Here is a 12,049-nt window from a genome sequence, read left to right on the forward strand (position 1 = left end):
GCCTCCCAAGTGCTGGGATTACAGGCATGCGCCACCACACCTGGCTCCTTGCAAGGAATTAAAACTAGTTTTTACTATGTCCTTACTTTACATTCAGCAAGACCCTTGGGCTTAGGTGAGTCCACTGGAGGTGCAGTGGACAGAGCTGAGTGCTTTCTGTTATGGCTGAGTTGGCCAGGTTTTCAGAGCATTCCCTCGGGTGCACTGTCTACTTGATTCTATGTAAGCCTGCTTAGCTTCTTTACATTGTACTTCCTTTGATGCAAACAAAGAAGATACAACACAAAGCATAATCCCTGGAAAACTCATATATACATTAGCAACTCACCGGGTCACTTTCATTGGTACGGGAAATAGTCTTGGGCCTCTCAACTGGAACCTGGGTATCCGGATGAGCAGCAATGCTTTGGGGTGTCTGGGTTCCCATGTGCAAAAAACATCGAGGGTCCACCTAGAAAAGAAGCTGGTGTAGTACTATGGAATTATCAGGCTTTTTCTGTTTGCTACAACACTGAGGATGCAAATCATATCTAGAACAGGGAAGTATGTCACTAATGTGTTTTAAGTCCATGGAAAAAGTTTATTATTTATAATTTACTAAATCCATTCATCTCACTCATTCTCTCACTCTGCTGGAGCTTGTGAACTATATTCTTAGGACTTTGTCCCACATGGAAATAAACAATTCTTTTAGATTGTTTAGGAACACAGCACAGTCATTATAACCTAAAACAGGAAACTATATTATTCTTTTTTAGATGAGGATGCACTATGTCATCCAGATTAGCTTCAAACTCCTGGATTCCTTTTTTATTTTTATTTTTTGCGGAACCAGAGATTGAACTCAGGCCCCTGCACTTGCCAGGGAGGCACTTATTCCACTGAGCCATCTTCCCGGCCCCAGGATTCTTTTTTTTAATAGTTATTTTATTTATTTGTACTTAGGACAGGGGGTACAGGGTGAACAGGGTCTCTGTGTAGATTGGACTCATAGTGATTGTCCTGTTTACAGCCTCCTAAGTGCTGGGATTGCAGGCGGGCGCCACCACAGCAGGCCTGGGGTTCAAACACCTGGCTCCTGCATCTGCCTAAACAGGTACTTTAATCCGCTATTTGGCCAGCCCAAACTCCTGGATTCTAAGCAATTCTTCCATCTCAGCCTCACAAGTACAAGTATCACCACCACCACCACCACCACCACATTTTGTCTGTGGAGACTGAACTTGGGGACTTCGCACTGAGCTATTCTAAGACAGGTTCTAAGTTGCTGAGTTGCTAAGCTTGGGTTCAAACTTTCTACCCTCCTGCCTCAGCCTCCCAATGCACTGGGATTATAGGTGTGTGACACTACACCTCACTAGGATATTTCTTTAAATGCACTTGCTCGCTGTGATGCTGCCAGTAGAGCAATTCTCAGCAATCCAGTAATCAGTCACCCTACTCAGGGGTAGTGCAGTGTCCTGTTTGATTGATATGACTGTACACCTTCACATCATCTTGTGAGCCACACTCTGGAAGAGAAGCGTGACCAAGGAGTATATGAAGCATGCAGCTAGGTGAAAGTAGCTGTTCTTCAGGTAGCTCGGTGAACTGCACACAGAACTCCCAAACGAGGGAAAAGGGGAAGGATGAGAACTCAGGGGACTATAATTTTTTTTGTATTTAGTGCAGGGTCTACAGGGTCTCACTACACAGATTGGACTTGAAATGATTCTCCTGTTTTCAACTTCCCAAGTGCTGGGATTACAGGCGTGTGCCACCATGCCCAGTCTCAATTGCTGTCTCAGTGTACCCTGGGGGTGGGGCTGGTACCACAGGCTGGGATCGAACTTTCTCTAACCCCTGTATCTGCCTAAGGAGCTTTAATCCACTGAGCTATCAGCTGGCCCTAGAGGATTACAATCTTTATGTAGAAGTGAAAAAGGTGTCAGCTCTGAGGAAAAGATTAAGGTGTAAATCCAGGAGCAGAAGGATGTGGGAGCTGGGTATAGTATGAGTCACTTGATGATAGGTCAATAATATAAATGCTACCTGTATTTACACTCAGCCTCACCACACAATTTTTGGAGTTTTGTCTGAGATAAGAGCTTGCTCTGGAACCCTGGCTGGACTTGAACTCATGATCTTCATTTCACCGCGCGGAGTGCTGTGACTATAGGTATGCACAATGGCCAGCTCCAAGCAACTTCCAGAGTGCAGAAACAGAAATTATTTTTATACTACCGTTCCTCACACTTACACCCAACCCAAATGTTGCATGTTCTCCATGCAGACTTGCCACACACTTCTAGTCAAAAGCACATTTATCTTTCTTGCTAATAGCACCTTCTTTTCATTGCGTGACAGTTGTACTCTGCCTGGAACTGCACACACAGCCTGTTCACTGAGCAGCCTTTAATGCTGGGTAGTGCAATATTTTACATGTATTATATTTGACCACAGAATCCTTGAAGATGGGTAGACTATTACTTTCTCTGTTTTCTGACAGGGAAAACAAGGTTCAAAGAACTTAAAAATTTTGACTATTGGTCAGAATTGGAACCAGAATTCACATCCAACTTTGACTCTTGAATCTCTATTTAAAAATTACCTAATTTTATCTTATATATGTTTGTCACCCAATCTAGGCCGCACACTTACAAGAATCAGATTCTATTCATCTTTGTATCTTACTTCAAAAATCTAAAGTAATATAGTTTTCTCCTGCAGTACTGGGGACTGAAGTCGGGGCCTTCACACTGAGCTATATCCCCCTGCAACTTTGACTGCCTTTATGTTTTAAGACAGGGCCTTGCTAAGTTGCCAGATTATCTAGGCTACCCTGAACTTCCCTGCCTCTCAGCCCACTGAGTGCTACGATTACAGGCATGGATACTATGCCCAACTCATACTACAAATAAGTACAGGTGTCTGAGAATAACTTTTCCTTCGGTGAATGTGGTGGCATAAACCTGTAATTCTAGCTACTCAGGAAGCTAGGCAGGACCACTGAAAGGTTGATCCTGTCTGGGCCAGGGAGATAGCTCGGCAGACTGAGTGCCAGCCTAGCAACTGCAAGGACTGGGGTTCAATCCCCAGTACTGCATGCTGTGTCAGCCCCATGCTGACTTGGCAACTGAAACCCGGCATGGTGGTGCATGCATGTAATCCCAGCACTGGTGGCTGAGACAGGAGGATCATTACAAGTGCCAGCTGCATAGCGAGACCCTGTACCAAATAAATAAACGAGTAAATAGGAAAGAAAGCTTGATCCTGTCTGAAAATAAAATGAGGTGGATGCAGGCTAGACACATAGGTCAGCTGTCAAGTGCTTGCCTCTCCACCAAAAAAAGAATCTTTCTGTGAAGACTTGTAATGAAGGAGTATGTAGAGCATCTAGCTAAAGGAAAGTAAATAAACTACTTTATAGGTGCTTTACTAAACTACACATGAAAACCTCTGAATCCTAAGTTGGAGCCATTTCTTTTTTTTTTTTTAAACATTTATTTAGTGTGTGTGTGTGTGTATGTGTGTGGCCAGCTCAGTCCACCATGGGGTGGGGCGGGCTGGCATGTGGTGCTGGGGGATTGAACCGCGGTCCCTGTGCTTTGCCAAGCTTGTTCCAAGTAGGTGCTTTAGACCATTGAGCCATCTCACCAGCCCCATGGAGATTTCAATAAAAAGAAACAGCAGAAAGTAACAGGGACCTCCAACTTTGAAAAAGTAGGACTGTAAATTGAGACAGCAGAGAAAATCATGTTCACCAAATACTCCTCTTTATGGCCTCCTGTGATAGGCAAGAATCATGTGATTACTTCTGACTAAACAGCTCTGAGTGGAAATTACTGTCATTTGTAGTCAAAATCATTTGAGAGTGGATAGAAATTCTCCCTCTTCTCCAAAGCTAAATGGCGCATCTATAGTTCTACTTACTGGGGGGTTGAGGCAAGAGGATTTTAGGACAGCCTGGGCAACACAGTGAGATGTTCTCTCAAAAAAAAGAAAAAGCTATATGTGGTGACGGTATTTCTCTTGAGATATGTTTCTAATCTTTTTTTTTTTTTTTTTTAATTTGACGGAACCGGGGATTGAACTCAGGCCCCTGTGCTTGTCAGGGAAGTGCTTATTCCGCTGAGCCATCTCCCCGGCCCCCGATGTTTCTAATCTTGATCCTAATCTTATATTCCTAATCTTGCCTGTAAAATCACTATTTTCCAAAATTTAGGAGCAGCAAAAGTGATATCTATATCTATATATATATCTATATATCACGAACAAACAAGAATTAAGGGCTTGTCACCTCAGCAAAGCACCCTGAATTCATCTTCATACTAACACTATTCAGTTTTATCTACTGGACAGAAAGCTGTCTCTTTACGAAGTAGAGAAGGAACTACTTAAGGGCCACATGGTGGTGCTATTTTACAGTTCTCTGATGACTTTTTTAGATACACTTTGTGCAGGAAATTAAAAGCTAGCAAAATGGATTCCTTCTTAAAGAGTGTTACAAATGGCATCACCAGAGACTCCTTTCTAGGAAAAACCACCATATATACAAGTTCTTCTGTGTTGTTCCAGAATGAACATCATGCAGTTCCTTAAAGTACAGCATCTATGGGCCAATCTAGAAAGTCTTGCCCAACCAAACGAAAAACACCCATAAAAACCTTCTCACCAATGTCTTTATCTGGCCTCAGGTGTTTCTTGTCTGGTATTAAGGAAGACATGTTCACTTTCTAATATGATCAGTTGCAGCTTGAATCCCTTCCTCTTTTGATCTTTGCTTTTATTTCATTTTATATAATGGGTTATTTTACGTTTATAGGTTTTTCATAAATCTCAGTATGGAAAGGGATAGGAAAAGATTAAAAACAAAACAAAACAAAAACTCTTACAGGAGGAAAGGCTCCTGTCCTAGGAACTTGAATTTGTAATTGTATGATCTGGTGAGAGGAGCTAGGCCCTTCTCACTCAGGATTTAGCTCATAAAATGAAATGTCCCTAAAATAGTAATCATAATGGTGAAATGAGTTGTCCTAAAATAATGAGTACCTGCCATGTGTGAAGGTGCACACCTGTTAATTCCAGCACTCTGGGAGAGTGAGGCAGGAGGATGACAAGTTGGAGCCGAGCCTAGGCAATTTAGCAAGACTCCATCTGAAACAAATAAAACAAAACCTGCCAAGTATGCAACTCACTGAGAAGGGCCTGGATTCAATCACCTGTATTAAGAACAAACGGGCTGGTACAGGGACCACGATTCAATCCTCCAGCACCACATGCCAGCCAGCCCCACCCCCTGGGGCTGAGCTGGCCACACACACACACACACACGCACGCACGCACGCACGCACGCACACACGCACACACACACGCACACACGCACACACACACAAATAAAATTAAAAAAAAAAAAGAACAAACACATAAATTCTCAGGACCTGCCACATAGAAGGTGCTGAAAAACTACTTGGTGAAGAAATGAAAAGACCAGGCATGGTGGCACCTACCTGGAACCTCAGCACTCAGGAGGCTGAGGCAGGAGGATCAAAATGAGTTTGAGGCTAGCCTAAACTACAAAGTGAGGCCCTATCTCAAAACAAAACAAAATAAAACAAAACAATTGGCAACTTGTTTTTCTTTTAAATACTTTTTAAGGGATAATAATCAACAATAAGAAAAAAAATGTTTAACAAAAAGGGTAATAAATGAAAACAAGAAAAAAGGTAAGGGTAATGAATGAGACAAGAAAAAAAAGTTAATGAGGATAACCACAATCAAGCTTACCCATTTTTTTAGCGGGGAGGGGATGTTTAATGGCAATCAAATTCAGGGCCTTGTGCTTGCCAGACAGGTGCTTCCCATGTTTTGTAAAAATATTAATTATTCTATCATACTATAAATACTCATACACAAGTATTTAATAAGGTTTTTTTTTTTTTTATGTATTTGGTACAGGGTCTCACTTCGGACTCACAGTGATCCTCCTGTTTTCAACTTCACCAGTGCTGAGATTACAGGCCTGTGCCACCACACCAGGTCTTGGTGGCCAGCTCAGTGCACCCAGGGGTGGGGCTGGTGTGGCATGTGGTGCTGGGAATCAAACCCTGGTCCCTGCACTTGCCGAAGCAGGCACTTAGTCCACTAAGCTATCTCAATGGCTCTTTTAGTAAGATTTCTTACTTGAAAATTTGTATTGAAATTGGGAGTAAAATATTTGGATAGAGAATGGAGTTGTGACCTTTTTTTTTTTTCTGGCAGAACCAGGGATTGAACTCAGGCCCTTGCGCTGGTCAGGGAAGCACTTATTCTACTGAGCCATCTCTCCAGCCCCTTGTTTGTTGTTTATGCTTTTTGTGATACTGTGGATTTTTTTTTTTTTGCTAGCTCAGGCTGTCTTAATGGCGGGTCTGGCAAGGCATAGGGAACTGGGGATCAAACTGCAGCCCCCTGTGACTGACTGGGATAGCCCCGATACTGTGGATTGAACCTAAGGTTTTTGCAGTGAGCTATATTTCTTATACTTTTTGTTTTGAGACTGTCACTGTACTGTAATCTTCCTGCCTCAGCCTCCTGAGCTGCTGGGATTAAAGGTGTGTACCACTGTTCCCTACATGACTGTTCTTTACAGTACATACTTGAAACACCTAAGGAAAAAAAAAAAAAAAAGAAAAGAAATATCTAAGGCCAAGAAATCTACACAAAAGTTGGTTTGCACAAGGTGATCGGGCCTGGTCACACTCACTCACCTTGTGAACTCTGGAGATAAGCCTTGTTACTCCTTTCAGCATTGTCCTGCACTCTGAATAAAAGTGAAAACGTAAGTCACAACTGGAAAAACGTAATAGTGACACACACAACTAACAATAATATTTAGGACACATAAAGCATGCTTATGAAATCATAAAAATAGGTGAAAGACATGAATAGGTATTTCATAAAAAAAAAGAAAGCAAATGGCTAGTAAGCCCATGAAATTTTTCAACCTCCAAATGTAGATAAAGTGAGATTTCTGGCAAATCCTGAGTAGTTAAACCCCCACTCGAGGGAGCAATTAAGAGAAGCAGGGAGAACAGCCTGGCTGTTCCTGCTTGGTGCCAGGACCCCAATTCCCTCCTCTCCATCTCCAGTGAAGTATAAAGGAGACAAGGTGGGGAGAAAGCTCAGTATGTAATGGACACTCACACACTTTCATATAAATTCATACACATTTAGTATTCTCTCACCGTGTTAACGCACTAAAATGTATATGTACTGAACACTAACTTGGCCTTGAATGTAAGGCTTTGCTATAAACTGAAAAATCACCTTGACAAAGCAAAGAAGGCCAAAGGGGGCTTACCCAACAATTTGCATTGATGCAACAGAGGCCAGTGGCAAATTGGGGGTCTCAGAGCCTAAAATAACCAAGTTATAACAACTCTCAAGGGGCAGTCCCTTTCTTGCCACGTAATAAAAGAGGCCGAGACCAAAGAAGCTCTGGCTCTGGGCTCCCTACGTCACTCAGCAAGGTAGATGTCTAGCAATTCGTTTCTCTTTTTTCCAATAAGCTGAGTTTGTTTCTCCGTCAGATCTTGTGTCTCTAACTTTTTATTAGTGTAATGTTTATAAATCCAGATCAAAAAATCTATCCTCGGGGCCGGGAGATAGCTCAGTAGAATAACTGCCTGCCTGGCAAGCACAAGGTCCTGAGTTCAATCCCCAGTATCACAAAAAGCAAACAAACAAACAAAAAAACTATCCTCACTCCAGATGTGACACTAACAAATCAGGGAAATGCAAATTAGAACCATGATGAGATGACATTAGCAACCCCTATCTTGGGGAAAACAGAAAAGTCAGACAATAGCAAATGTTAAGAGGCCATAGAGCACTGGGAAATTCATTCTACTCCCGAAAGGCGTATAAATATAAACGTCTTAGAAAATAAATTTAGCATTATCTTTGCAAAGATGACTATAGAACTCTATTACCCAATTACTCTAGTCCTTGGTAACTTATTTTACAAAAACACACATGTAACTGGGATATATGAGAATGTTCATGGGGTAGAGTATAAATTATCAAAAAACTGTAAAAGACCTAGAAATCCCTTGATAAAAACAGTGGATAATTATAGACACAGTTTTATAGAACATTATATAGCAATAAAAATGAAACAACATCAACTACTAAGATTAATACTGAGTGAAAACAATTACACCTAGGATGATAAAATTATAACCCTGAACACCTTGTAGACCTCCCCCCCAAAAAAAGTAACTCAATTGTGTCCCAAATTTTCTGATCAAGGAGATTTTGGGGCCACAGAAGAAAGTGATCGATGATGTAGTGTGCCTAAGGAGAGTCACATGGAGAGAAAACATTCTCTCAAGCTTTCACAGAGAGCAAATTGGTCAACTAATGGCCGTGACTCATTCGACACTGACAAAGGATCTACAAACTGAGGTACAGGGTTTCAGGTTAAATCCTGAGAGGATTTGACTGACCTTATCAGATACAAAACTTACATTTCTTGTTATATAGGTCTTGTTCTTTCTTGGTCTTAACCATCCAGCAGAAAAGTATGAAAATGACTCAGGTCAATAATTTCTGACATTGCCAGTTAAACAGAAGACCCAAGGCTATTATGGTCTACTGGACTCTTTTAGAATATTTTGCTGAGTTTACACACCTACAATATTCAATAATGGAACTTAGAAAAAATAGGGCATACAGATGAATGTCCATTTTGTATCTGTGTATTCAAAGTGGTTAGGATAGATATATAGTTGCATTCTCTTAATGAATAGAATGATTTGTTCTAATGGCGTTTGTAAATAGGATCTCAAGTCCGCATCTTGTACAGCAATTAACCACTAAGAAGAATATATGCAGTGTGTTATTTGTTGAAACTGTACTTCCGATTTGATTTGAAACTGTCTCATTGCTGTTTATCAATAAAATTTTGGAAAAAAAAAGAAAAGTATGAAAATGAAGTATAAAAAAGTAAAGCCATATTAATATGCTGAGCTGTAAAATGCTCAAGTCAACAACTTTGGATATTGACAGTCTTATGGAAAACCCACTGCTATTATGAACTACTGGACTATACTGGGATATTTTGCTGAATTCAGGTACCTACAGTATTTAAATGACAATGGAATGCCCTTCTCTGACAAAGCTAACTAAAAAACGGGGATACAAATGAACCACCATTTTGTACCTGTACACTCAAAATAGTTAGGATAGATATACAGCTCCATTCTCTTAATTCAATGAATAGAGAAGTTTGTTCTAAAAGTGTTTGAGATAGGACATCAGGTCTGCATCTTGTACAATGAATAACCACTAAGACAACAATATGCAATGTATTAATTATTGAAAATGGGGCCAGGGAGATGGCTCAGTGGAATAAGCACTTCCCTGGCAAGCGCAAGGGCCTGAGTTCAATCCCCGGTTCCGCCACAAAAAAAAAAAAAGTACTAGTAATTGGTTGTGAAACTCACTGATATTTCTCAATAGAATATTAAAAAATACAGATAAAATGCTTTTCAATAATAAAAAAATAAGTAAATCTTTCAGGACCCCCCCCAAAAAAAAAAAAAATAATGGTTACTCTTAGGGAGAAAGGAAAGGTTGGGGCAGGACACACAGGAAAATGGCAATAAACTATTTCTAACACTGGGTAATGAATACATGAATTGCTTTTATGCTGTGTTATATCTATCCTTTGGTATTTTGGAAATTAATTTTTTTTTTTTTTTTGCGGAACTGGGGATTGAACTCAGCCTTTGTGCTTGTCAGGCAAGTGCTTATTCTGCTAAGCTATCTCCCCAGCCCTGGAAATTAATTTTTAAAAATCTAATCTTTCAGGAACCAAAAGGAATTTCAAATACAGTACTCTCCCCTTACTCATAGGGGACATGCTATGTACCAAGACTACCAGAGGACAACCCCTGACGCTGCAGACAATGCCAAACCATCTAAAGGTTTTAGGTTTTTCCCTATATATACAGACCTACAATAAACTTGAATTTATAAATTAGGCACAGTAAGAGATTAACAGCAGCAACAAAAACAATACAATAGACCAATTACAACAATATCCTACTGTACATTCTGTGAATGTGGTCACTGTCTCTTAAAATACCTTATGGTAATTGTCATGTTTCTTTTTGCTTTTCTTAGTACTGGTTATTGAGGCCTGGGTCTCGTGCATCCTAGGCAAATGTTCTACCACTGAGCCACAGTGACTTCCTTAGAAGTGACTTCCCCTCTTGCCAAATTGCTCAGAGTGGCTTTGACTTGCGATTTTCCCGCCTCAGCTTCCCAAATGGCTGGAAGGCCCACAGCACAGACACCCAGCTGTTTTCACCTTTTCACAGGAAGGAAGCACTTTATGATCTCTCTATAGTACATCTGGCATCTGGACAGCTAGAAGCACACTTTTTTTCCCCTCCTGTGTTGGGAGCCAAACTGAGGGCCTTCCCAGCCAATACTCTTATACTTGGGGACCATTATAAGTCAAATAAAGGTTACCTGCATTGCAATATAGTGACAGTGGACTTGATAACTAGATGGGTACTGATGGGCGGTCAGTGTATGTAATAGTATAGCACAGTGGATTATGTTGGACGTAGGGATGATTTGAGTCTCAGGCATCACATAGTAGGATAGCACAAGATTTCACTGCACTATTCAGAATGGCAATTTAAAATTTGCAAATTATTTAACTTTTCATTTAAGATTTTTTTTTGGTACCAAGAATTGAACTCATGATGCCATGCTTGCCAGATAGGTGCTGTGCTACTGATTCCCCTGCCCGCATTTAAGATTTTTGATCCACAGCTGACACTGGGTAACGAACAGCAGAAAGTACAACTACTGACAAATAGGGACTAGTATACTTAAATACAACTCTCAGTATCTAGTAGTGATAGAATAACTACAGTAAGTCTCTAGGAACTCAAGTACTTCATTTTGCCTCATCATTTTTGATAGGTTCTGGCCCTAGTATGAATTGTTGAATTATTATGGTGGTCATCCAATATGGCTGAAGCCCTTAAAACAACATCTCATCTTCCCAGAGACCACCTCCCCCCTTCTTCTCCAACCCAGCCCAGGGTGCAATTTCCTTTCACCTTTCCCTCCACCTCAGGGAAGGCCCCGGTCAGCTCCTCAGGTATATATATATAAACATCCCCCTCAAACCCCACCCCTGGCAAAATGTCACAAAAGCCTCAGACTCCCTTTGTTCCAATCCAGAGAATTCCTTACCTCCCCAAATTCTCTCTGTGTCCTCCAAGATAATGAAGCCCCTTTCCCTTTATGATAAAGCCCCTTTTCCTTTTGCCTTCTGCCTGTTTCTCTGCTGCAACACCATGGAAAACCTATCAATTTTCACTTTTCTTTTTTTTTGTATTATGGGACAAGATCTTTTTTCTTGAATTTACTATGTACCCAGGCTAGGCTCTAACTTGAGGTGATCCTCCTACCTCAGCCTCTGGAATGTGGGGATTACAGGTGTACACCACCATGATCAGAACCCCACCTTTCTTAAAACCAAAATTGTCAAAGCAACAACAGAGTTGCACCCATTAACTCAAGTTTCTGTGTTCCAAGACCTGTGAATGACAGCAAGCAAGCTGTTACAGCCCCTGACCTGAGGGAGGTTCAAGAGAATCATAAACTTTGAATTTCACCTCCTTTTGGTTTTTATGATTACTTTTTGATAAAGATGCTAATATATTCCTTAATTCATTCTTTCAAGAAACGTGCCAGGAGCAGGGAGACAGCCCAGTGGCATATATACCCACCTGGCAAGCACAAGGTCCTGAGTTTGATGCCTGGTACAGAAAGGAAGAACGAATGAACGAATGAATGAATGAATGGACGGATGGACAGACGGACCAGCCAAACAGCTCAGCAGATTAAAACGCCTACAAGCTGGTGCAGGGGCCGGGGTTCGATCCTTGGGCCTGCCCTACCCCTGGGGTGTGCTGAGACAGCAATTGAGACTGGGCATGGTGGTGCTTACCTGTAATCCCAGCTCTTGGGAGGTTGTAAACAGGCGGATCACTAAGAGTCC

General features: G+C 41.2%; 1 protein-coding gene across 4 annotated transcripts in view; it reads right to left on the reverse strand.

The window, feature by feature from the left end:
- Dap3 (death associated protein 3) overlaps nt 1-12,049 on the reverse strand; it is a 38,430-nt gene that overhangs the window by 14,842 nt on the left and 11,539 nt on the right. For all 4 annotated transcript variants that reach the window (XM_023713583.1, XM_023713585.1, XM_023713584.1 and 1 more), the window contains 2 exons: nt 6,729-6,779; nt 329-451 (listed from right to left, as the gene is read on the reverse strand). In XM_023713583.1, the coding sequence (XP_023569351.1) occupies nt 329-451; nt 6,729-6,770 (165 nt within the window). In that variant the 5' untranslated portion in view covers nt 6,771-6,779. The remainder of the gene's footprint in view (nt 1-328; nt 452-6,728; nt 6,780-12,049) is intronic.

The sequence above is a fragment of the Octodon degus genome, unplaced genomic scaffold (genome assembly GCF_000260255.1).
Source record: "Octodon degus isolate 3935 unplaced genomic scaffold, OctDeg1.0 scaffold00032, whole genome shotgun sequence".
Lineage (NCBI taxonomy): Eukaryota > Metazoa > Chordata > Mammalia > Rodentia > Octodontidae > Octodon > Octodon degus.